At 40.1% G+C, this 27,966-nt stretch overlaps 1 protein-coding gene across 1 annotated transcript; it reads left to right on the top strand.

Annotated features, from left to right (window-relative positions):
- Positions 1-3,358: 3,358 nt before the first annotated feature.
- si:dkey-121b10.7 (heparan sulfate glucosamine 3-O-sulfotransferase 6) lies at positions 3,359-25,334 on the top strand. Its single transcript, XM_042508608.1, has 2 exons — positions 3,359-4,125; positions 24,576-25,334. The coding sequence occupies exons 1-2, from the start codon at positions 3,623-3,625 to the stop codon at positions 25,192-25,194; spliced, it is 1,122 nt and encodes a 373-aa protein (XP_042364542.1). The 5' UTR covers positions 3,359-3,622; the 3' UTR covers positions 25,195-25,334.
- The last annotated feature ends 2,632 nt before the right edge of the window (positions 25,335-27,966 follow it).

Here is a 27,966-nt window from a genome sequence, read left to right on the forward strand (position 1 = left end):
TTTCAGGTACGTCATCAACATGTTTATTTTCCTAAACATAACCTACCAAGCTTTACTTGCCTAAATTTAAGCTATCATAACTTTACATGAAGAGGGTGCTAATTTGTTAGATATCATACAAAGTTTAGTATGAGGATACATTGCATTAACCCTGGCAGTTGTGTATACAAACCAAAAAAAAAAGGAAATAAGTGGACATTTCAACAGTCACAATGAAAGTGGACAAATTCAAATATAACCATTACTGATGCAAAATATAAGAATTTCATTTATTCAAAATTTAGTTAAGATATGAATATGACTGTTCCACATCTGATTTTCTAAATCAAAACATTACATCTATGATTTGATTTGTGTGAAAAGCAGACAGAGCATCTTTATCCAAAGGCAGAGTGCCTTTGGATAAAAATGCTGCAGACAAACAAATATGATTGAAGGTGTCGCAAACCCTAAATCCTTTAGAACCTTAAGGTAAAGTCGACCGAGCTCTGAATGGCATACATTAACCCAAACAAAGCAGCCCGCACTATTGATCACTTTGACTACAGAGTGGCACGTCTCCGATTGTTTTTCAACATCACAGCAGATCAATACTGAGGAGAGCTCAGAGTACAGAAGGGTAAATGATGCCTTCTCTGTTTAGAGACTCGGGGAAATTGACATCCTGCCAGGTTGGAGGAGGCCGAGGTCGATTCATATCGTCATCCCCTTCAGATTTATCATCCATATGGATGTGCTGCCATGTAGCACCTCACTTATACCTCAACATATGGGCTCAAAGTGCCAATAAAGTGTGATTTATACTCTAACACATATATAGTCAGAAACTATTTTGGGAAAATGGATTTAGTATCTGGAGGCATCCATTTCAGAGCAGACTGACATCGACGGCTCATGGGTTTGGTTGGGTTTGGTCACTCCACTGTAGCACAATGACTCTGAGACTCCACAGTACATTAATGTCATCTCCTCAACTCGTACTGTACAAGAACACAAATGTGGTTTTCTATGTGTGGTTAAAAGAGAAATAAAGAGAACAGTACTGAACATCTAATAATGCAATAACTGGTTTGCAGTCCACTAACAACACACCTGTAAAGATCTGAGCTGCAACTGTGTTGTAGTTTGGTCTGCTATAGTTTGTGTGGTAACTGTCTTTCTGTCTCTCTGCCTCTCTGATGTTATGCAACTTCTCTAATGATGTTATGCGACTTTTCCTCTGGCGATAACATTCCAAGAACCACAATGACGGATGTTCAAAACATTATCAGGTTTATTTCTATTTCAGCCACCACACTAGCTGTCATTATTTCCAATTGAAGGCCACTTAGGAGTGTTATGCAAGCAGTAATGGAAAGGCAAGCCCCTTATACATGGAACCGGCCACATATGAGGGATTTCTGGGTGGTGTTAGTCCACGATTTCAAAGAGGAATTGTGGATTCAAACCTAAAATCATTTATATGCATTATAAACAGGTAACTGTGTTTAGAAATATGAAAGGTTGTCTGGACTTGTCTGAAGTTGCTAAACAAACTGTAAACAAACAAAAACAAACAAAAATAAAGTATTGACCCTTGTCTTTTTTGGAGCCAGAAATGACCATGTTTGGACTAGAGGGTGGAGCAGTGGAGGAGCGAGGGATGGATCTGACCGAGTAGCCGAGGACACTATCAGCAGTTATATAGAAATTCACCTGCGTACAGTTGTTATGAATGTTGAAATTAGCAAAACAGACCAAAACATGTTTGTTTTTTTCTGCTGTAAATTTAGGCATTTAAACATGGGGCCCTATGGGGGTTGACTCTCTTGTAGCCAGCCTCAAGTGGACATTTTGTTCTTACTGTATGGCGCTGCTACACCCCAATTTCTCAGTTTTGAGATCAATAAAGTATATCTATCTATCTATCTATCTATCTATTAGCGGAACTGCAGTTTTTCATACTTCAGTGTTGGCTTCATTATTGAGCTCTGGAGGTTGCTGCTTGGTGCAGAAATGCAACATGACTTGTTTTACTTTCTATATCTTTACAGCTGCAGGTTGGAATCTACTTACAGGCATATTTTAAAGGAAATGCCATCCATCCATCCATTTTCCATAACCACTTGTCCTCATAAGGGTCGCGGGGGGGCTGGAGCCAATCCTAGCTGTCATCGGGCGGAAGGCGGGGTACACCTTGGACAGGTCGCCAGACTATCACAGAGCCTTAAAGGAAATGTCGTGATCAAAATAAAATAAAGAGGAACATACACATTTAAAAACTGTGGGAATCGTCAGTGAACATCTTCAGGTTGCAGAAATGATACAAGGCTTTATTTGGGTTTTACACTTCAAGCAAGCTCCACATACAGGAGGAAGAGATCCAGACATTTTATCTGTCTGTGTCACCGCTGAAAATATAATCTCTGTCCTCAGGCTTTCTTGGCACGATTCAGGAACACACGGGTAGATTTCAAGGACATGATGAAGATTTTGTTCCAAAAATCTGGATATCAGCAAATATCTCATATGACAGCTTAATTTAGATTTTTTTTCTGAAGAGACTGGTCTTTATTTATAAGAGCAAGGGAATGAAGCTCAAAATCGTTTCCCCTAAGCCTCCCTTAGTGACTTGGAGAAAATGCATGTCCCTCCTTCCACCGTAATTTTTGGACACATTTTTAATGGGACAAAGAATAAAGTGATTTTGATGAAATATCACTATTTTAATTTCAGATTTGGTTCTGGGGGGTTTTCTGATGTTCAAGGACTATTGTAAATTTGAAAATACAATGATAATTTCTTGTTTCACTATTTGTGGGTTTTTGTTTGTTTTGGTTTTTTTTGCAAATCTTTTTTTTGCAAGCCAGAAAAAGAAAAAACAAAAGAACAATGATTTTTTTTTAAGAACACCAAAAAATTTTCAAGACAAAAAAAAAACAATTTAATGTCCGTGTAATGTTTAATGTCCGTGGCTCCATGGGGGTGTGTGGTCAGTAGGGCCAGCAGACAGCAGGTGGCCACGAGCCCCCACCTACAGAAACACACCTACACAAACTGGGCAAGAAGCAACCAGGAGCTCGGAGCTGCAAGGGAAGACGTCTCCCCGTGGATATGGTGATTTACGAGGGAAATTGGAGGAAATTACACCCTCAGAAACTAATATGCCCTCCTCATCATTTCCCTCCTCTTCCAAAACGCATTAAATGCAATTATTTCTCTAAAATAATCATAACTTGACATGAGAGCTTCTCTGTCTCAGACAGCTTGGAGAGGTGAATGATTTTTCGGGCTGAGGATGGAGGGGGCGTGTGTTTGATAAACAGGGCGTGGATTTGGGGGTGTTTCCTGCAGAGCAGCTGCCAAGGAGCCACGGGAGCTCACAGACGGCACGGAGCGCTGCGGGACGTCACGCACACCTCTCAGCTGAGTCTCGTGGAGGGCAGTTTTTGGACAAAGCAACAGGTTGATTTTGATGAAAGAGAGAGATTAGTTGGGCGAGTAAGACGCGCTGAGTAAGATGCGGAGCTTTTTGACGCGCGGGGGGACAACTTCTGCGCCACTCTCTGTTGTGGCACGAGCACAGTGATTTCTCCAAGGCGTCCTCAGTTTGAGTGACTTCTAAAAAGCATGACGTCCTTTAATGTGGCGTGTTTCCTGCGTTGTGTCCTCACGCTCGGGAGTGCGACTCATGGGATGTAGTAAATGGAGAGCTGCGCTCAACTGTGGACACCTGAGGGTGCAGTCCAAGCTGTCCGTCTTCTTTACCATGATCATCTTCTTCACGTACCTCTTCTACTGCCTTAACGGATACTGTGACTCCTTACCCAGGCCCGTTTATGACCAACAGAGTAATCTTCCTAATAAAATCATCCTAAATGATGAAGCGTCACCGCAGCAGCTCGGCGCGCTTAACGCGTCTCAGGTTGTCCGGGAGCAGCTGTCAGACGCTCCGTCCGACAGTAATCTCTCTATAGCCAACACTTTCGGCAGCAAAAAGTTTCCTCAGGCCATCATCATCGGGGTGAAGAAAGGTGGCACGCGCGCTCTGCTGGAGTTCCTGCGCATCCATCCGGACGTGAGAGCCGTCGGCTCGGAGCCGCACTTCTTCGACCGCTTCTACGATAAAGGACTGGACTGGTACAGGTAGGGAAGCTTTTTTTTTTTTTTTTACTTCATGATAACATTTATTAACTATGTTCGGATCTCTGCTGTCTCCAAACGAGAGTAGTGACTGTAAGGGTCAAAGTTCAGGGCAGAAGGCTGATTATAAAAGTTGTAGCTTTTTGCTGTCACTTTCCCGAAGAAAATGTCTGGTAATTTAAGTTTAGGTTAAAGAATTTATTGGTCGTCCTCAGAATATGTATAAATATCTAACCTACAGAGCCCTATTATCTTTCTTAATCAATAAAGACAATTTATTCATTTATTATTATTATCACTAGGGCTGTCTGAAGTTTTTCCTCAAAGGCTAAGAAAAAAAAATACATGTCAATAAATTATCTTTATTAATTAAAAAAAAAGATAACTTATTGATTTTTGTTAGTAATTGATTATGTATTTTTTTTTTATTTTAAATTTCTATTTTTTAAAATTTTGTAGCCTTTATAGCCTTCAAGGAACTATCTAACAGTAAATTATCATTATTAATCATTACATTTTCATTAGATTTGATCAAAATTATGTTTTTATTGTTTTTTAATTTATTGATTTGTTTTATATTATTTTGTACACTTAGCTTTTTTTCTTCTTTTTTTTTAGTTTTTACTGTATGCAGTCCTCAAGGAACCAGCTTAAGCCTGTTCCTTGAAGCCTACAAAGGCTACAAAATTTAAAGAAGGCATTGATTTAAGATAAACTCATTCAAAAATGGAGTGAAATTAATTCTGCAATTGGTTATACATAATATTCTCATATAGAATTATTCTCATTGTATGTGGAGAGGTGTTAATGCACAGGAGAAAAATCAGGTCATGCAGGGTGATCAGACAGTGGCCAAAAAGAACTTCTCTGTTCTTCTTCAGAGTCTATGAATTATGAATTTTCTCTGCGATGTAAAATCTGTATAATTTTATTATTATTATTTTTTTTTATTATTTATTGTATCTTCATGTTATTTATTCTTTTTTTATTGAACTATGTCTTTTTGAGATCAAAAATCTCTTCTTCAAGGGAGACCTAGCCAAGACAGTTGCATGAGAAATGTTACAAACAACAATCACAATAATAAACATAACAGAATATACAGTAACACGTAAAAATATTGACGCACAATGACAAGCACCAACCGATTCATTCACTTTGTACTTATGAGAGCTTTAAAATCAGGAGGAGTAACCAGTTCTCCTAGTTTCAAATCTTTACAACATTATTCCGAGTGAGGGGAGCAGAGTATGGCTCAGTTTGAGCACGAGGAACAGACAAGACTAAATCTCGAGATCTCAGACTACATCTCTGTTCAGTCAAATTGCAAGTGTTTGGAGAAAGTTTATGGCTTTTTAAATAACCACTGACTGATTCTACAAAAGGTCAAATATGGCCAACAAGTCCTTGAATAAAGTGATGAGTGAGACAAGTCTCAGTGCACTAGATATGCTGTATCTAACATGTGCAACGTGTAGATTCATTCATGTACAACAAGTCATGTCTTCTTCTGGCCTTAAAGGAGGAAAGGGACTTAATTCTTGAAAAAAAAAAACAACTTAAGCCTCGGCTTTCAGATCTGGTCAGAGCGGTCTGACAGGGTGGATAATGTCTGATCAGGCAGATGACAAAAGTTGCATCTCAATGTGTTTCTTTGGCATACTCAAACAGAAAAGTGTGTTTAAAAATATACATGAATTAATGAAGCAGTAATTTAAAACTGGTTAGTTTTTACACTTTATAGTATGAATCAAGCTTGGCTTTTTTAAATTTTTACCTATCTGGGAAGGTGCTTTAGGTGGCATTTTTATCTGCGGTCATCAGATTATCAACATTCCTTTTTTTTAGTTCCCCTTTCACAGTAAAAGACACATTATTGATGTAACAAAAACAGCTATTTCAGATCCACTTTTTGGTGCACATAAAGGCTGTTTTTGTGCAGACACACATCACCTCGCCCTCCTCTCTTCATTAATATCCCTCAGCAGCAATAAGAGGCTCTGCTGATAGCTTCCAGCGTATTCACTACCCTGCCAATAAATTGCTGTTTATTGAGCTGACACGCTGCTTCCCTAAGTGTCCGATGTTGGTCCCCTGAGGGCCTCACCAGCGGCCTGATGGCAGAGGGAGGATGGGATGTTGTGGATGGTGGTAGTGTGGATGACCCCTCAGTCAGGTGTTTGCTGGAGGATCAACTGGATTGGGCTTTTGGAGGTTCACAGCGATATATTTCTTGTCACAAACAGCCTTTATTTGAATTTTTCCAACAAAATCCAAGCACACGAAACTGTTTTCAGGATCAGAGCGTGCAGAGAGACACTGTAGTTTTAGTTTGCATGTATAAATTGGTAAAGAAAAATATTTTTTGTAATTTAAATAATGGTTTTTTGCAAGAGGAAGCTTCATATTTTGATATGGCGACACAGAGATGAGAGAGAAAGAGACAGATGGAGGGACGGGGGAAACCATTACAGAGGAGGAATGAGGAAAAAAGATGTGGGGAGTAAATGACGGTTTGATAAAGAGACGAGGAGACAGTAGAGGTGTGGCAGAGAAATGGTGTGGTGAGAGACGAAGACAGAGAGACTCAGCGACAGATCAATACAGTCGGGTAATGATCGGGTCACTGCGAGGCTCAGGCAGAACTGCACAGATCACAGTGTGTGCCTCTGTTTTTCAGAAGGATGAGGAGAGTTTCCTGTTGCATGCGAAGTGTCTGTGCATGTTGTATGCTGCAGGAAAACCATGCATGATGACAGTTATTAGCAATGTGGGCAGCAGCTTGTCGAGGCAGTTTCACATTGAGTTTATGAATAATTGAATCCAGTTGCAACACAATGTAGGTTTTATTCGAGTAAAGTCTGTAAAGCGGCTGCTTGCAGTCAGTTTCACTGTTGCAAAAATACAGGATGAACTACACCCTAACTGAGCGCACGCAACGTCTTCCTTCTTTGTAATGATAGTGGCTGAAACTAACAGTTATTTAAATAATTTTTTACATTAAATCTGCTGATAAAATGTCAAAAAATATATAGTGAAAAATCATCATCGTCATTTCCCAGAATATTTTTTTTTATCTGACCATCAATCCATCACCCAGATACATTCAGCTTTTCTTCATTTTAAACAAAGAAAAAACAGCAAATCCTTACATTTGAGATTATCAAAATAGAGATTAACCCTTTGAAACTTGTATCAATATCAGTTTTCTTGTGCTGCATTCTGAAGCCTTTCACAAGCATGTAAGACCTTTGACACCTGAGTAAATTGGTTTGGTTTCTTTTGAAAACATGGGAAAAGGCAGTGACCAACTTAGCAAGAAATGTCCTGCAAATTGAAAACAAATGTGGTCTTTTTAAAATGACCTAAACAAGAAGAGAGATTGACTAAATTACTAGAAAATTAACAAAAAAGGAAAGAAAAGAAAAACTGTCCAGAAAACTAATATTCATAATTGATTTAATTATTTATTTTTAGCTTTTCCTCAAGTCATTCCCTCGATTTGTTTTGTATTTATTAATTTATTTTTTTTATGCATGCTTTTTTTTGCTTTTACTGACTCCATGCTATTTTTTTGTCATTTCTCATAAAATTGCTTAATGCCTTTTCCTTATGTTCTTGAAAGAAATCCAGCCAGTTTGCTCGGGTTTCAAAGGTTTAATCTTCAACCAAACACTTAACTATTTCAGCTCTAATTGGCTTGTTGGAATTTAGGGAAATGTGCCTGAGATTATGCACAAACCATCTCACTTTCAACATTTAATGAAGCTATAAAAGGTGCTTCTCAGATCTGAATATTCTACCCCAAACAAGTAGGATTTGTTTGAAAAGAGAACTAAAGGGATATTTAGGGTAAAATGTGAGGATTGACTGGAGATGTCAGTATTGTTATCTGTTGCATTATGTCTCTCCTAAAACAACCAGCAGAAAGTAACCCTACACAGCAGCAGAATACTATGGACTACATCAACCTCAAAAGTCATTTTTAAACAATGTATCTCCTCACTGATATTACCACCAGGCTTTCAATTTTTTTACTTAAGTCCTGATAGGATCGGACAGTAGATCTACAGAGCTGTTTAGAAAAATCTAGTTATCACATTCCGGGCATACACCCCTGTTTCTTTCAGTTTCAGTACTCGGTTGAGCATATGCGGGTTTCTGTTAAAAGTAATATGGTGTTTATACGCTTAAACATACAAATGGAATACTCTGAAAACCCGATCATAAACGAGTTATTCATGTTCATTTAAATACACTATATGTCCTCATCAGGCTTTCGATTTTTACTCAAGTCCCGTTAGGATCAGACAGTAGATCTACAGAGCTTCTTTGTTAATTACAAATTAACTCTTTCACTGTGACTTCTCTTCCATAAATTTCATTGGGCTTGCATGTTGCAGGTCAGCGTGGGTCAGAGTTCAAATTTGTTAAATTTCCGCTACATAACCTTGCAAAAAATCTGTCATCTCTCTGCCGGGAAACACATCCTCCCTTTGCAAACTTGATAACATGCGATCTGTGATGATAAAATAACAGTTTTGCATATTGTCTTTGTTAATCTGATAGTGTGAGGCTAACATGCATTTTCAACGACGCGCAACACTCTGTAGCTACCTGAATAGAAAGGGTTAAAGGTGAGACAATTTTACTGCTTCATGTCGAGGGGAAACTGACCTGACATTGTATCTCTGAACGCAGACATGATGTGATCACCTCCCTTTCTTCTCTTCTGAAGGCGCTTAATGAAACGTGTGTTTTCGCTGCGTCCTAATCCGCCGACAGCACGTGTCAACACTGCGAGGATTGGACCGGTGTAATGACAGGTCAGGCATTAACACGGACAGCTCAGGGACATGCAGAGTGGCTGAGAGGGATTAGACCCCTGGTCACAGTTAAACAAGGCCTTATGAAGCATTAGTCAACACTACCAGCCCCCCAGCTTATATCCAGCAGCAGTCATCAGTATTCCTGCAGCTCAACCTTTGGTGCTGTAGGGGAAGCTTATTGGACCCAGGGGCCGTGTAGTTCACCGGCTTACAGACAACTGTGCCTTTTTTATTTTTATATGAGACACATGTAAATGTCTGAAGCATGCACCAGTAACCTTTACTCCTGCAGGGGCTTCTGCAATTTCCAGGTGGGATTATGGGGAGATTTGAAAAAAAAAAACAATTTTTTGATTTTAGGAAATATATCCACATATTGACTCTGCAACACAGTGATTGCCCTTCCAAAAATTCAACAAGTTCCCGAAAACCACATTACATCCAGGTGATAACATGCCTTAGCAGCTGACAGGAAGTCCACAGACGGATGAAGTCGAGGTTGGATGGACGACTACACAAAATATTGGACACCACAATAGGAGAACTTCATCCATTTCCCGTTTTTTTCAAGTCAACAGTCAACTTTGGTTTCTTTTAACCCCAACCACAAACGTTCCCTATACCGCAAGGCCCTGTGTCCACTAAAGCGTTATTTTTTTTTCTGAGACCAGCTGAATGACAAGGCACTGTATGCAGCCTGTTGGGCGTTTTTTTTTTTTTTTTTTTTTCCAGACACCGTAAAGACAAACTGTCACATCTGACATGTATAAGTGCTGAACAACAACACTGAAGGTAAACGCTGAATCGGCCTGCAGAGACTGCAAAGATCATTAGGCCAAGTGTTTTCGTTCCGGCACGCGTGACTCAGGCAGTACGTGGGCCGATTCAGTTTTGCTAGCTGGGGGGAATATCAGGGTAAGGGTCATGCCCTCACTAGAGCATTAGGGTCAGATGATGTCATTCTGCATAATAAATAGCCATGTGCTTCTGTTTTGGGATACAGGGTTGTTGACAAATGGCCTTTTTGGTCTTGTGGAACATTTTTCAGACTATTGAGGCTTTGGAGTTATGAGCTATGGCATCCCATTTGGCACACATCACTTTACACATTATACATAATTCCAAAAATGTCATTAATGTAGTGTCATAATTTGTAATTGATTAACATATGTGAACACTGAACTGCCCCAATAAGTTGTGTACTTCCCTGTTGCCTTCTTACTGTCCCCTCTTCCTTCCCTTTCTGCCCTCCCGCCTCTTCAATACATCCAGATCTCACATGTAGTTATAAAAATATTATTCATTTAGTGTAATTACATGTTAAGTACCCCGAGTTTCACATATATCAATCTGAAACAGAACCGTCGTATGTGGAGCCAACAATATCATGTGAAACTGGGCTGGAAAGTATCACTTAAACATTTAGAGCTCTTCATTTCAAAGTGTGTGTCTCTGAGCCTTGGCCTCTGTCTTCAGCTGGGGACCAAGGAAAACACATGGACATCCTTAAAGGAAGCATTTGGCAAATTGTTTAAGAAAAAATGCTTCTATGTGGAAAAGCCTTGGCTCTGCCATCGACTGGAAACCATTCTGTGGTTTGGTGGTGGGGAACGAGGGTTTAGACAGCAGTGGTGTGCAAAGTGAGTGAGTGTGAGGTTCATTCACACTGCATCGGATCTACCTGAGAGGCGAGGGACCAAGGGACTGTTCTTACTGTTCTTTATTTATCAGTTTAGGAGTGTGGCTGGAGTTTTTGAACCCCCCCCCCCCAAAAGCTACAAATATTTTTCCCTGAGCCTTTCTGAGTGACTCTGGGAAAATGTCTGAAGCGTTCATCTCACATGATGTGTTCAAGGACAGTTGGAAATCTGAAAATCCAACAATAAATTCAATTTGTTAAGTGTTTCTGGCTGTGCAATAAAAAACATTAGGTGATTCTTATTTTGAGGGTGTAGAAAGTATGTTTTATGTAAAAATCACAAACAAAAATTTAAATGAAAGAAAAGAATCGCCACAATTTTAAAAGAAATGAATTCTTTTTTATTAAATCACTCAAAATTTTAAAGAAAAAAATTTACAGAAAAATATCAGCAATTTTTTAAAGAAAAAAATCTGTATTTTTTTTAAATCACCCAAAAAATTAAATTGTCATTAAAAAAAAACACCAAAATTTTTAAAAGAAAAAACTTGTTCTTTACTATATGCTACTATTTAATAGTACTCTGAATTTTTTAATGTTAGCAGCTGCCAACTGCTAATTTTCGCATCACAACTCATAATTAAAGTTCTAAAAAAGAGATTTTTAGGGTAAATAAGGTGCCAGAGTGCATAAAAAAGCATCACCAGACCCCCCTATAGAGGTCCCCCAATGTCCTCAGATCCTAGAAACACCCTTGCTGTCCGTTCTTCTCCTTACTCTAAATATCCTGCATATATAAATGTCTTTTCCCGATATCGATCACCTAAAATAGGTTCTTTGTATTGATCCCTCTCTCCCTGCCTTTATCACGCTGCTGCAGCAGAAATGAATTAACTTCTGAATATTCAATCTTGTTGACACGGAGCTGTTACTCCGCTCCACTGCTGACATTTATACCCTGCAGTCTGAGTGTTGCTGGCTGGATTTATCGGCTTGTTCAGGTCACTCAAACTGTGTCATGTAAAGCCACTGCTCCTGTTTTCTCCCTCTGTCTCTAAATCTCTCTCCTTATCGACTCACTTCTTTGTTTCGCAGTCTCCTCTCTCTCTCTCTCGTTGTATAATTCAGCTACCTAGACAGGAATGTCCAGGTTTTATTTCCTGTCAGACTTTTTTTTACCAATCACAGGGGATTCTCTGGTTGAATTCCTCTGCCCTCGCATTCTTGGAAGCCGCATGTTGCAGAGAGGGTTTTCTCAGACTGACAAAAGGGGGAGGAAAGAATTTGGAAAAATAGAAATGTATAGATGTTGCTGGTGGAAAGAAAGGAGGCTTTGTGCAGGAGACAGGGTTGAATGCTCTGCAAGTATTTTGGGTCGGTTATATATGCATGAACATGAGCAACACTATCCGGTGAGTCTGTCAGAGCTGATAAATACTGCATGACACGTGCTGCTATTTACATGGAAAGAGATTTTTAATATGTAAAGAAGCTGAAAGGATGTAATCAAACATGACTTGATAAATTGGTGCAGGACAGGTATGGATTTTTAACTATGTGAGGAAAAAAAAAAGGTCTGATTTATCTCCATCATCAATATTTTGACAGCTTGTCATTGGTCGACCTTTCGACTCCCAGCATGCCATATCTCGTCCAATCAGAAATAACAGAATCAGATGTACGATGAGAGGAAAGTATGAACCTCACCACGCTTTGATCACAGCGATGGAGTGCAGAGAGAGGCGGTTTGTGTCGTTCGTCAACGTCCATGACTGACTTTAATTCCAAACATCTCAGAATGAGAACGTGCATCTTAAAGACGTGCTTTTACTTCCGCTGCAAACTCATCAAAGTCTGCCTCACTGTTAAACACACAGAGATCACGATAAGCCGCCATCTTTAACGTGCCACAGCAAAATAATCATCTTTTTTACTTTGGGTTTTTTTCCGGCTCAAATTGATCCTGATCATGAGTACTGTTGCCTCAACTGAGTCAAGCAAACGCTTTTAAAAGAGATGTATTTTAGGAGTTCTTATAATTATATTTGTGTGAAGTGAAATAATTCCCAAGAATTATGCAAAAGCACAAATGTACCAAATTACATACCGACAGGAGATCAGTGTGTGAAGTGATTTTGGGGACACAACACTTCGTTAAAGTGTAGTTACTGAATATTTTTGTAGTATTCTGTAGTTGGTCCCGTTCACTCGTCTTACAGCGGGCTGCACACAGAGAGCAACGTTACTTGTTGAGCTCAGTGGACAGCTCATTTTTATAAAAATTACTTTGTAGCTCGTTGTCTACTTTACTCTGAAAGAGGTGTCATTTGTGTTTCAGCAACATTTTTGCTCATGAGTTGTTGATACGAGATGTTTGAATCTGTAAATATTAGGGTAGAAAATTGTAAGCACTTTCTTTAACCAATCAATTAATCGATGAATTGATTTATTCTTATTTCAAAAACCATAAAAACTTATACCCAACAATACTAAATGTGTTTTTCGCAATCAAAGCTCACAGTAACATATTGCATATACTTTAACAGTACTGCATAGTGTATCGATTGATCGAAGAATTTCACGCTTGATTAAATGAATGACTGCTTAATCGATCGCTGAATTATCATTTTTGTCCCGAGTAAACATCTTTTCAAATTAAACAAACTACACAGAGCTGTGTTCAAAAAGGCAGACTGCTGTAGGTAGCTGCGTTTTTAAGTGCCAGCTGGCAATATAAAACTAACATCTAACAGCAGGGAAAAGGAGACTAAAAATGACCTCATCGGCTTTCTTTCATGTTTATAGGGCTGGTACGTGCTTTGCTGCAGTCAAAAGCAGGTATTGCTTTTTTCCTCTTTGGCAGTTTTGGCGTTGCCTTTCTTGGTCAGAATTTTGTCAAGAGCTGGAGGTGAAACGAAATTTCGCGGAGGCAGGCACCTTATAATTCTCTATGTTGGAAACTTGTTGCTACTTCCTCCATCTTATCGCTCTTCATCATTTACCTTGTTCCTTTTTTCTCCCTTTGCTTTGGGTAATTGATCTTTTTATTTAGATTAGTGTGCGCACAAGAAAGTGGTTGGGGATGAGAAAAACTACTTGAATACATGTAGTTCCTCATGAGAAAAAGAAGTGAAAGAGGAATAGAAAGCAGGTGAAAATTGGTGACACAGCGGCAACAGTCATCAGATTGTATAAAGTACATGCGATGGTGGAAAGTGAAGTATATTAACTGATTTTATATCACTAAATAGACCTAATATGTTTATTTAACCCCTATGTTAACCCCTATACTACAGTGACATAGTCTCTTTTAAAATGAATATGTAGAATACTGACGATAAGGTCATAAAACATGAACATTCCTAATTAAACAATGCCAGAGTTACACTCACATAATCATATGTGCATGTTCAAGACTTCTTGGTCACTGTAAGATTTTTTCCTGCCCATACTGACCATAGGGATCCCTTTTCAATGCACTTCCCTCCAAGGGAAAATGACCTCTTTGTGTTTGAGCAGAGTTTCGTTGCTGAGTTGAGGGATTGAAACACAAAGAAGGAATTTTGTAAAGATACTGACTTGATTTGCCTAACTCGATTTGTCTGACGGCTGAGGCTTCAGTTGAACTTATGTGGAACGGACATTGTGGATTTTTGTCCCGTATCATTTTCACTGAAATGATGTCATTCTTTTAACGTTTGATGTTGTTGCAAACTTCATTTTTGGACTTAAAAAATGTAGTCGAATAATTTGCTTTCAACTAGAGATCATTTCAGGGAGAGCGGGGATTTGAGTCCCCTCTATGGGTCCAGTTCAGTTCAATTCAGTTCAGTTCAGTTTAGAATTATGCAAAAAAAGGCACGTGGTGAGGTGCAGAAAAAAACGTCACATTCAGACAGGAAACAAACATTGGACTCCCACATGAAAATCCAGGCTTTGTCAGACCCATCCACCACCCCTCCTGCCCGCCCTATAGGGACCTTCCTGCTCCCTATATTGAATCATTACTGGCAGCGTTATAACCTGACATTGTCCAGTGGCGTATTATGCAGACATGACAGGTTCCGTCCGGCTGTGTTCTCAACTGACGCAGCCTGTCCATGCATCATGCTGCTGTCCGGCAGCATATTATAACATGGCAAACGGTTCTACCAAGTCATGCTCTCAGCTAATACTGTCTAGTGGCGTATCGTGGACAGAAAAAGGTGGCTTTTGGCCTCGGGATTGTACGCTTAAATTGTGTAAAAAAATAAAAATGTTTAAAAAAGCTGCAGTATTTGACAACTTTAAAATGACAGCGGATGGATAAACACTAAAGAAAGAACTGAAATACAAAATCAGCTCACTGTCTCCATTAGGTCAGTTATTCATGTCAGAAGAAGAGATACTGACACAGTTACAATCATTCGTAGTTGCTGCTGTTTATGGTCAGCACAGATTCTCAGACCAGTTAACCATCACTTGTGTGTCTGCAGAGGCAGCTAATTATTGACTGTGGACCTCTCACTGCTGTCTCTCTCTCTGTTTAATGTCTGACTGCCTGGCAGGGGGGGTGGGTGGAGGGTGTTGTGAGAATCCCACAGAGAAACACACCTTTTTTTGTCTGCTATAAAACCTTCCTAGAAAACTCCCATCGGTCAGACTTCACTGACTTGAAGTGGTTAATTGCGAGTGATCTCTGCGCCGGCTTTGAGAGGAAATGAGATTAATTATGCCTGAAACTCTGGCAGAGAGAGCTGGAGCTCAATGTGAGGACAAGCTAAACATCAAACAAGACGCAGTGATGGGAGGAAATTTGGAAGCCGACACCGGCTTCATGTCAGTCCAAACTCTACCGTGGCCTCTACAATCGGCTCTGATGAGGCTGATAGATGGCACTAATATCAGACTGTTTCCAGTTGTAAAAGCCGAGTCTCTGCCAACACTGATTTCCGTTTCTCAGCTTTAGACGCTGCTAACAACGAACTGAGAAACCACAAGGAGTGGCAGGCTGAAGCTGCTCGGAAGTGGCTTTTTAGGATCCGACAGTATTGAGTGTTCTTATTGGTCGGGACCTGGGGAGGTGCCAGACAAGCACAAGTCCATATTGAGTCAATTACAGTGTTTCTGAGGTGTGTGTGTGTGTGTGTGTGTGTGTGTGTGTGTGTGTGTGTGCGCATATGTGTCTGTGTACCCATTTAGAGAAGCTGTTTAATTAGTGAAGACAAGGTTGTTTTCTCTGTCAGCTGTGCAGACTCAGAGACAAAGTTAAACATTACATTTTACCTGTTACCTGTTAAACTGGACTGAAAAGAATCCATCTAAATAAAAAGACTATTAAATAAAAAGAAAAAGAAAGAAAGAAAATGGATAAATAAATGGAATGAATAGATAAATTAAAAATAAATTAAATTAATAAAAACAATGTAATATATTGAGTATTTACATATATAAAGAAATACTTTTAATATAATTTGGGAAACATGGAATAACACCCTTGCAATATATTGCAGAATACATTTTTTTGAATCTCAATTATTTTCATATTTTCTCTAATAACTAATTATTTGTTTGGTTTATAAAATAAAATAAAATGCATTTACTTTATTTAGTGTAATAGAAAATTAAGAAAATACAACAAATAATAACATTTGAGATACAGGATAAATTTAATTTGTGGCATTTTTGCTGAAAATTACTTTAACAAAATATTTCTAAATCAATTGTCTTTCAAGTAGCTGACTAATTGTGTTAATGTGCGGATTTTAAGATTAGTTTTGATTGTGCAGCCACTGACATCCATCTTACTAACAGCTTAATTATGTAACTGTGGTGAGGACATGATGACATCACTGAGTCAGGATCTACTCGCACTATCTATACGTCCATCCTGTGTTCAGGAGATCTGATGAAAGCAGGCAGGGCGGGGCCCCTGGGGCCCCCGGCAGCTAGAAGATAAAGCCACACAAGTAGGCTGCTGTGGGCCCGGCAGGAACAACAGCACTGATTTTCCCATTTGATAAGGCGGGGGGGTGGAGGGCAATCAGTGTACACGCACAGACACAAAGTGGACACATACACATAAACATTCAAACACACGTTTTATTTCCGTGTTTCTGTTATTATCAGAGAGATAACATCACTACTTCCTGTTCTTCCTGCGGTCAGTCTTTAATTATTAACTGATATGTTTGGTTCTTATTATCGCTGTTACTGCCATTTATTTGCACTTTACTTTCCAGAGATAACTTGTCATAATGTATATCCAGTTGAAGAACAGGATCGATCCTGTCGTTTCTGTATAGTTATCATAAAGCTCAAGTTAGTTAGCTTAGCTTAGCATAAAGACTAGAAACGGGGGAAAACAGCTAGCTTGGCTCCATCACAAGTATGTCCTCAAAGGCTCACTCCTTATGGTAACACTTTTATATCGTGTTTCACGATTTTTTGTGTTGGTCGTGTAAGGTTACAATTAGGTTTTTGGAAAAGTTGAACAAATAAGATGTAACCAGGCCCCCAGGAAGCAGATTTTCAAATCTTAGCACGGCAAAGGGATGGCCCGCCTTCCTGCCTGTGATTGGCTTACCCTGATATTCTCACCCGAAATCTAAGTCTGTATTGTGCTGCTCTATGGGCCCAACGATGTGAAAGATTCAGGCAATTTTGAATCCAGGACGTTTTATTTGGCTTCATGCAGTTCACTTTATACGTCCATGCATATGAGCGGTATCTCCTCATTTAACTCTCGTTAAGAAAGCGAATATTCCCCAACGTGTCAAACTATTCAGCAATTAAGAGAGCAGCCTGATTCAAACAGTTCCAGTCTAACGCTGCAGGTTCAAAGTGTGCAGAGTTGGAGGATCTTCCTCTGTCATTAGTGCCGCCCCGGTTCCTCTGAGGAAATTCTGACTGACCACTTCTCACTCACTCGCCGCTCTCAGGCCCTGTGATGTCTCCATTAACCGTTCCGCCTCTGTTTTTCCCCTCTGCTCAACACATTCTTCAGCTCTTTCCTACCGACCTACCCCAGTGATGCAAACCTCCTCGGTAAAAATACTCCTCACCACCCCGGTGCGTCAGCCAGACGGTAACCTTTGGAGTGTGTATAATCGTCCGCCACACACATGCTGAAGAGAGATACAGCAACAGGAGTTTATGTAAAACACATATTGTGTGTACGGGTAATATACTGTAGGATTTATACTATTCAGTGTAGAACAGCAAATATCTAAAAAAAAAAAAAAAAAAAGTCTGGAATTTAATTTTGTGTAGAAACCCTGTAAAAAGTGTCATTCCTAAAACTTAGAAGTAAAGACAGTGCTAGAATATAATTAAATACATTATTTGTATTTCATTCTATTTTACACTTTTTTGCTCCACTACATTTCAGAGAGAAATATTGGACCTTTTAATTCACTACATCTATCTGACAGCTTTTGTTACTTTACACAATAACATTTTTGCATAAATATACATGACAAGTTTTTAGAAATATATTTTTTTGGTAAAAATGAAATTACTAAACAGTTTATACAAGTACAGCTGCAACGATAAGTTGATTAATCAATAAGCCAATCGAAAGAAAATGAATTTCCAACTATTTTAATCAACATTTATGCCTTTTTATAATTTAGAGAGGATTTTTCTTTTTTTCTTTCTATTTTTTGTAGATTTTTCTACATTGGGTACTTTAAGTACTTTTATCCTGATTATATTTTTACTTTACTTTACTGCTTTTACTTAAGAAGCATTTTCAATGCAAGATTTTTACTTGTAACAGAGTATTTTCACAGGGTGTGATATATATATATATATATATATATATATATATATATATATATATATATATATATATATTACTTTTACTGCAGTAAAGGAACTACATACTTCTTCCACCACTGAGTTTAGATTTACATTTAAATTTTCTTCTTTAAAAGAAACAACATTTAGACTGAACGTCTCTGCAATGCAATGAAAACCAGATGCAATTACTTCTCATTAATAACTTTAAACTTAAAATCTCCTTTTGGCAGCCGGGCAAAAAAAAAAAAAAAAAAATACACCAAGAAGAATTTTTCTCTACATTTAACAAAAAGCATCCAGCTAACGTAATGGCCCGACTCTAACAGACACAAAGAGAAGCACTACTTTATCTCCTCTTTTATTGACTTGCTCACAGCCCTGCTGACTTGTAATCAGCCCACAGGAGCTGCTCAGCCTGTATTTGCCGTCAGTAATGACAAACCTTTGCTTCTACAGATCTGTGGACACACACAGGCAGCCTGTATCTGTCTTCATGTGTCTCTCTGTAGTGGTTCAGGATGTCAGTGTGTTTTAAAATCCCGTCATACGTGTCAGATGTGTTCATAACAACCTCGCTGTGAAGATTCAGAGGCCGAGTGGACGCTTTGAAGCTGTACAGAGGAAAAAGTTGAGTGAAAGAGAGACAGAGGGATAAAGAGGGGGAAACGTTACATGTACCATTACACGATCCCCCGTGATCCCCGGTGGTCTCGCTCTCTGAAACACAACCATGTGCCGCTGACCTTCAGGGTGGAAGAGGCCATGTCGGTGTAGTGCAGGCTGGCGGGGATTAGGAGGGTCCGGGGGTCTGGCTCCAGGCCCAGCAGAGCCGGTACAAAGCTCTGAGCCCCGGTGGTACCAGAGGGAAACTTCGGAACCCAGAAACACTTCCCTCATCTCCGCCACACACACACACACACATACACACACACACGGAAGGCTTCATTGCTCCCAGATGTGGATCCATCCTGTGTAAGGCATGTTCACATGGATGGTGTGTGTGTGTGTGTGTGTGTGTGTGTGTGTGTGTGTGTGTGTGTGTGTGTGTGTGTGTGTGTGTGTGTGTGTGTGTGCGTGCAAGTAGGAAGTGCAAAAAAAGAGAGATGCAAACAAAAAATGAAAATATCTGTGGAGCGTGTGCTTCCCACTAGAAAAGCGATAATAGCCACTGTGTTTACAGTACCTGCAGGTTTTTATTTTAAAATAAACACACACATTTTGAGCAATTTAGCTTAACCCTTTCATGCACTAGAAAGTGAGAGCGCAAAAACTACAGAAACACTGATTTCGTTTACATGGACAAAATACTTGCCCTTATTCCACAAAAGACAATATTCCTATTTATCTGTTCGCATGTCTAATGACAACGAACATTTCACTAATATTCCTGTTTACATGCAGCTGTGCATACTCATACACGTGTCCTATTCTGTCAACATATAGAAAATCAAATAAATTAAGTGTTGATGCGATACAGTTTTTTTAACATCACATACATTTCTTTATTCTCTCCCAGTGTTCCCTTTCTCCCTTTATGTATGCCAGCTAGCTTACATTATGTTTTAACAGTTTGAATATGACATGTCTGAAAAATATAAGAAGGGCAAGAAAAAAACTTTTTTGTTATGGGTTCTTGAAAAGTCATGGAAAAGTTTTGAATTTTTGTCCATGAAAATTTGGGTGAACCCTTGCTTTAGTCAAGAGCCCAACGTGGGTCAGTATCCACAGCTCACTCATGTGTCCTCGTATTCTCTTTATAAACAGTAGCCTGTTGGCCTGCAGAGCTTTAAACAGCCCTAATAAAGCAGAGCCCACCCACAGAGAGCTCAACTAACTGTGAGCCAGAGAAAGAGTCCATGTGCACAGATAAACGCACATCTGCGCACTTTCAGAGTCGAGTGCATTCCTGCTCCAGATGCAGACGTTAAAGGTGTGATGAAAACAAACATCAGGTCGCTAGGTTTCCCTGAACACTGATGATATCAGATACAAAAGAACAAACTTCTTCATCAGAGAGGGAGAGATTAGAAGCTTCTGAGCAGCGACTCCGGGTTCATGACAGGATTACATACATTCATTCCTCCTTTCTTTTTCCTCCTGTTCTTCTTCTTTCTCTGTTTTGTTCCTCCACTCGTGTGGCCTCCTCCTCCTCCTCCTGGTCTTTCTGTTCTGTGATTATAGGCTGGTGGTTCACAATGTAAACATGATGTCAATGTGAACCCTGCTCCGCCTGGACTGGAGCACCGTGGCTTCCATTAGACTGATTGGGTGAAATCAAACATCCATTTAGAGCCATAGACACAAAACACCAAACACACCGGCACCTCAGTTGTTTTCAGCTCTCAGATCTGGTTGCGGCTTTGGCTGTCGCTGCCTGAAACCACAGGGAAAAAACAATAACTGAAAATATCCTGCATCGTGCAGATCTGTTGTTGTATAGTGTGTTTTTTCTATGCATTCCTTTGAATTAAAAAAAAATGAGATGATGCCAGTCAAGGTTTTCTCCAGAGGCACAACAACTGTGTTCAATAACTGTTACACAATCTCAAACATCTAAAATAACTGTCAAGTTTTAGTTCCCCTCAGAGCAGATGAGGCTGCAGCCTTTGTTTTAAGTCATGCTACATTTACATGCTCCTTGGATGATCCCATTGACATTTTTGGAAAGTTGTTCTCAGACAATGGGCATATTGAGCTTTTAGTCGTGATGTGGAAACAACATGGACAAGACAAAGAAGAGCTGTTGTATTTCATTGCTGAGAGCATTTAAACAATCTTGATATTAAAGACTGATTTTGTCCCTGACTTGATGTACTGTTACATCCAAAATGTTAACATCCCAAGTCATGACAGCTTTGTCAGCGGACTTCTGCGTCTAAATATTACGTTTTAGGTATCCTTGGGCATCTGTTCTTTATGTTCCGTGATGTCAACAAATACACATGGTGGGATGATGCTGCGCATGGTTATGTTTAGACAACGTGAGCACATGGCAACCAACAGCGGGACATCAACAAATGTACATGCTGGCACGAATGGCTAAGATTGGGGAAGGAGACATACTGTAGGTAGGTGTTGAAAAAAAAAATGACACTCAAAAAATAACTGAGCATTGGGCTCCCACATCAAAGTCCAGGTTTGTTCGACCCATCTACCTGCCCTCCCACCCGCCCTATAGGTGTCCATGCACTCCTTAAATTAAACTGTTATCATCAGCATTTCAACCTGACAACATCCATCGCACACCATTTTTCATGTGCATGCGACAGGTTCCATCTGGCCTGTTCTCTAGTGACACCGTCCTGTGTGTACCACGCGGAAGCAGTAGCAGCAGTCTGACCGTCCACCAGCATATAATAACTCTGCAACTGATTCTGTGCAGCCGCTTTCTCCTCTAACACCATCCAGCGGTGTTCCACACACAAACAAAAAGTGCCTGTTGGCATCGTAGTCTTACACCAAACTGAGAAAGAATACGAGTTCGAAATGAGAGCAGGCTGGGTGAGGTTTAGAAAAAAACATAAGGGTTTGGCTCTATATTAACACCGGAAGTGAACAGTGGGCTCTAGGATGAAGGTGCAGGTTTGTTGGACCCATCCGCCTCCCCTACCAATAGCACTATAGTGACTTTTGTGTTCTTTATATTTGGTAGTTGTGGTTACAAACTGCCAATGCCCAGTGCCTATCATACCACTGTAAAACAAGCCTCTTTGCGTCGGTGTCTGATGCCGACATCACTGACAACGTAGTGGTATTTGACGAGTTGGGAGCAAGAACGGGCTTAAATACGTCCACAGATTGATGGCACATGAAAGAATCAACTGCTGGAGATTCCTCTCAGAGCCAGAGTCTTTAAACTTGCCCTTGGATCCAAAGGAGAAATTAAGCTTCAGAATTATAAAATCTATACTGCCGCTCACATCATGTGGTGACCAAATAAGCCTCAGAGAGTTGGCTTCGGTGCGAGAGGTTGCAGCTTTTGCTTTGGCCTGAAACGCTCGCTGTAACACGTCCTGATGTTGAGACGATCCATAGAAACAGCGCTGTTTTCCCAAACATTTGCTATTTCCTGTAGTATTTCTCTGTGATACGACTTCCTTGTGTATTTGGTGTTGCCTCATAGCTCGGTGCCAGGGGACATGTCGGACTTGGATCTGACTGTGTGTGTTGGATCAGAGAGTCGGCTCCATCAGCACACACCAGAGCTCAGAGCCCCATAAGCCCTCTGCTTATAGACCAACCACGACGACGCCGACCCGACCGTCACCACATGAGGAGGAGGAGGGAGGCATGGAAACGAGCTGAGGGATCTTTCACAGTTGGCATTCCTCATTGCTCAGATTTCTATAACTGAGCTTTGAATCTCCTCTTTAAACTTGGATGGATTTTATTTTTACAGCGGAGGTTATTAAATTCCATTTCAGTGTTTCGGTAGCATTTGAATGTAATATCAGACACAAGACAAATAGGTTTTCCTTTCTCTCCCATTTCCATCCTTTTATATACACTGTGCTCTGGCACGTTACGAGGGCTCTCAGTCAAGCCTCGGTCGGGTTTGTTGATTTTTTTTTTTTTTTTTTTACCTCGTCTCCTCTGAGTCATCTAAGTACGGGTAAAGATCAGGAGGAAGAGGGCAGCCCAAAGTGTGCCTAGAATACCTCCGATGATAATAACAATGAGATGGCCAAAGGAAACAACAGGACTGAACACATGGCTACCATAAAGGCTAAACTCCACTAACTGTTTGTTACAGGATACTTTTGAACTTTTGGACGACTGCAGCCAAAATATTCAATAAATTAAAGGCTAATTCCAGTTTATTATAACCTGGGTCTTATTTTTGTAACTTTGGTAATGATAACAGTAATTTAGAAGAACTGGGGCAAGAATATATAGTGGCCAGACGATCAGATGGGTTGTAAAGAAGCCAAGTGTTTCAGCTAATTATCCAAACTACTTTAATCAGAGGTCAACATGTTTTTTCTTCTGGGAATTTGTTAAGTTAAAAGCTTTTTGGTTGTCTAACCAGTTACCACTTACTTTGACTTCTGTGTACATCCGTACATTTGTCCGTCCATCCAGCCATTCTTGTGGAGATTTCTTTGCAAATGTTCAAGTGGACTGAACAATGAGCTGTTTAGATTTTGGTGGTCCTAGGTCAAAGGTCACTTGCATCCATCTCATTCTCCTAAATGCAATATCTGAAGATAGTCTTGAGGGATTTTCCTCAAATTTGGCACAAACGTCCACTTGGACCCAAGAATGAATTGATTAGAATCTGGTGGTCGAAAGTCAATGATGAAGTCAGGGTTACCTCATAAAACATGTTTTTTGGCCATTACTCAAGAATTCGTACGCTCATATTTCACACATATGTCTAACAGCAACAGCAACGTCATATGGCTGGAACAGAAGGGGAGACAGTTGGTCAGATACTGAATTGGGGACACAAATCTAGAAACTGTGCTGATTGTAGAGATGTTTTGTGTGTCGCATCCATATTATCACAGACATGGATGGAGGCATGAATTCCAAGTGCAACTTAATTGGTGCACAGAGGCATCCAACAGTAAGGTGGTAAATCTAGTTTTTTGAAGCTCCGCCCCTGCTTTTGCTGCTGAGTAACTAGCAAAACAGAATAGTGTTTTAATGACTAACATGTGATGAGTAATTTATCACATTTAACATGCAAGTCGTCCAACACTGTCATATGATACAAATTAGCCTGTAGTATACAAAAGAGGAAAACAAGAGTAACTTTTCCATCCCTGTTGTAAGTCTACAAATACCCGTGGTATGACAATAATGTGGGTTTTATTATTTCAGTCCTGCGGGACGTTCTCCGAGCTTCAAGGACCAAGAGGAGAGGGAGAGTCCTCGCTGTTTAGGAGGAGAGGAAATGACTTTCCTGAGGTTAATATAGCCCTGTGGTTTTCCTACAGTAGCCTCCCTCCCAGTCTGTGCTGACACGGTCACTCCATCACTGCCAGCAGCTAATGTCATGTTTATCTGCCTCTGATCGCAGATTTAGCCACTAATTACAAACGAAATCAAAAAGCCTGCGAGGCGAGTGAGGCATTAGCACAGGAATGCAAAGTGGATTAGGACAAAGTCGAGGGAACATTTTCATTTCTTTTGATATAAAGATGTTATTTACATTACAGATTCATTAATGTCCATCTTTCTTTCTCTCCGTCATACAGGAACCTGATGCCTCGCACTCTGGAGGGTCAGATCACCATGGAGAAGACTCCCAGTTATTTCATCACCAAAGAAGCCCCTCGTCGCGTCTTTTCCATGAGCCGCCACACCAAGCTCATCGTGGTGGTGCGTGACCCCGTAACTCGGGCTGTTTCTGATTACACCCAGACTCTGTCCAAATCCCCCGGGCTCCCATCCTTCAAAAACCTTGCCTTCCGCAACGCCACCACGGGCCTCATCGACACATCCTGGAGTGCTGTGCGCATCGGCATCTATGCCAAGCACCTTGAGAACTGGCTGCGATACTTCCCGCTCTCACGCCTCCTCTTTGTCAGCGGAGAACGCCTCGTGACAGACCCGGCGGGTGAGATGGGCCGTGTCCAAGACTTCCTGGGGCTCAAACGCGTGGTGACGGACAAGCACTTCTACTTCAACCAGACCAAAGGTTTCCCCTGCCTGAAGAAGCCAGAGGGGAGCAGCCGGCCCCGCTGCCTGGGGAAGTCGAAGGGCAGGCCCCACCCCCAGATCCCCAACGAGGTCCTGCACAGACTCAGAGACTTCTACAGACCCTTCAATCTCAAGTTTTACCAAATGACCGGCCACAATTTCGGCTGGGACTGAACTCGACAAAGCTCTTAAAAACTGTTAAGCCAACGACCAGAACCAGTCAGGGAAATCTTGTGTTACCAAAGCTTTGAAATGTGTGTAAAATATGCCTTTCCTTCCTTTCTTAAGCTCTGAAAACTCCGCCTTGCTCCAGATTTACAGTCATGCCAACAACTTTTGTGAGAGCTTCAGTCCGGTGGGACATTTTAAGCCCAGTTCAGACCAAAGATTCGTAACAAAATTAAACCATTTTAGAGGGCTGCAGAGAAAAGTTGCAGCAGTGTGGACTGACCCGTCTCACCTCAACCGGCTGGCTAGTGCCTGAAAAAATCAAGATAGATTGTGGTGCATTTGTTGTGAATATTGTCCATCTAAAGCTGGGGCCATTTTGTTTGTGTTTTTGCCATTTCATTACAGAAATGCAGCTGTAGCAAGAATCTCGCCATCACTATCCTCACTCTTGATTTAACCAGCTACAAATTATAATCAGCCACAAGATAAGCATGAAAACATGAAAATCATAATGAAGTACAGAGAGTCTTTGCTATGTAGATGATGCACCGTCTTGTCTTGGTGTAAACTGGCAGGATTTTTAGGATGTTGCAGACTGGTGCACTACAAGTTTCATCTCATCTTGTTGTGAATATTTGCTTTGGACTGGGCTTTTAGTGAGAAATGCTGAAGAAACGCTTGTGAGAAACGGTTGGTGCTGAAGTGTTACGAAGACAAGCCAGACTAAAGCATACTTTCAGTTGGCACCCCGAGTGCCAGAAGTAAACGAAGCTCTTACTGCTGTCCAGAACACTTAACAGCACAGTGTCTGTATTGAAAATAACTCCAGAAAGACGCCAGCGCTGCAAAGAGACGTGCCTAAAGTTAAACCAAACGGCAAAAGAGTAACGAGCCTCGACAGACTGGCAGAGCTGCGATAAATCAGCTCACAGACAGTGAAGGAAAGAAAGAGACATAGGGGTTTGAATTATGCACAATTAGAATAGATGTAAATTTGGGTCGGTGAGATATAAATTAATCATTTTGTTACTCTCTGTCACATTTTTACAGTGTCTGCAATTATAGGAAGGTCTTTCTCTGGATTGTCTTTAATAAAAATTAAAGATGTAGCAAACCCAGGAGGAGACTTGGTGCAAAAAGGTACCATAAACACAGACCGCACTATGTGCTGTAAATTTGCTGTTATTTATGTGGCTTGTATGAAAAGTTCTCTACAGACAACACCTGCATCTGTGATTCTACTTCACTTAAGCACCTCCACGAGCGGTACCTACATGTATATTTCTAAAAGCTTAATTTATAAGATGAAAAACTATTGTTGAGATGTTTTCTCCGAGACTTTTGTATTTGAAGTTCTGACTAAAACCTTTATTCTTAAACATGTGTTTGGTATGATTTTTCATTCTCTTTGTGTTTGTTCCAAACAAACTGATGTTTCTACTGCCGGGAATCTGAAATACATCTGTTCAGCACATGATTGTTTTCCTGGAAGAGAGCGAGCAGACACTGGATGATTAGAGAAGAACATGAAATTAATCTCTGTTGTGTGATTTTAAGGAAAAGCTGACTTTCATTTACAGAGGATGAAAATGCTGTTTTGCTTATTTATAAAATCAAGTGTTAAACAGACAAACAGGGTAAGTAATGAAGTTTTAAAAACGGGATTTATGTTTAATAAATAGATATTGTTCACATCAACAGTTGAGGCAAGCCAGCAGCCATTTAGCATAGCGCAGTATGAAGACTGGAAATACAGAAACCATCTGAAGGTAACAAAATCTGCTGACCAGCACTTGAATTTGTAAAATTATTTTTCATGTCTGACATTAACGTAACTACAATCATCAAATTACTTTAACATAAGGTCAAAGTATTTTTAAATCACAAGTAAATTCGATAGTCGATCATGATTTCACAATGATCACATTTTTAATCACATTTTATGTTCCAATTTTGAAGTTATTGTCCACTGTTTTTTATTTATTTGTATTCATTTATTAAATTTCAATTGGTGAAAAAAAAACAGTTGTGGATGTACAGGTACAACCATGGTATGAATAGGGGAAATTAATTAAAGGAAATTCAAAAAAGAAATAAATAAACCAGGGTGATGTAGCAATTTACAAGTATAGAACATAACAAATAGAGGGAATTAAAGGTAAAACAAATACTTCAAATAATTCTAATAATAATAATCTCTCTGTCTTCAGAGAGACTGAGCATTGGGATACTGATCTGTAGGACAAATGGGACATTTTGAGAAATATTAGGGTTTCAGAAAAATGAGCCATCGGTATAATTGTGATGGTATGGATTTTGTGTGGTTTTTTTTCTGCTGCTGTGTTTGTGTGCTTTCAGAGGCTGGGCGTGATTTCCTGGTGCTGGAGTTCTGCATGCACACCTGCCGCTCATTCCACACTCATCAACTGCAGCTTAAAAACCTGCTCTCTCTCCTCTGTGCTGGCATTGTTTCCGCTCTTCACAGTGGTACACCGTAAGCCACAACGCTTCCTTGTATTAACCTACAAACCTCCAGTGCTGTCAGCTACACTTTTTTAAAGCCTCAGCCACACTTTAACACCAGCCTCTCCACACCAGTCTCAGCCTACCTTCGATCTGCGTGTTTTATCCACCTGCAAAACCTAACAATAAACTCCTTTTTACTCCTTTGTCTTGTGGTCTTGTGGTCCAGTTTAAAACCACAGTGAACCGTTAAAATAATGGTAGACTTCAAGCCTTTAGACTAAACTGTGGCCATATTGAACGGACAGAAAT

The sequence above is a fragment of the Plectropomus leopardus genome, chromosome 19 (assembly GCF_008729295.1).
Source record: "Plectropomus leopardus isolate mb chromosome 19, YSFRI_Pleo_2.0, whole genome shotgun sequence".
Lineage (NCBI taxonomy): Eukaryota > Metazoa > Chordata > Actinopteri > Perciformes > Serranidae > Plectropomus > Plectropomus leopardus.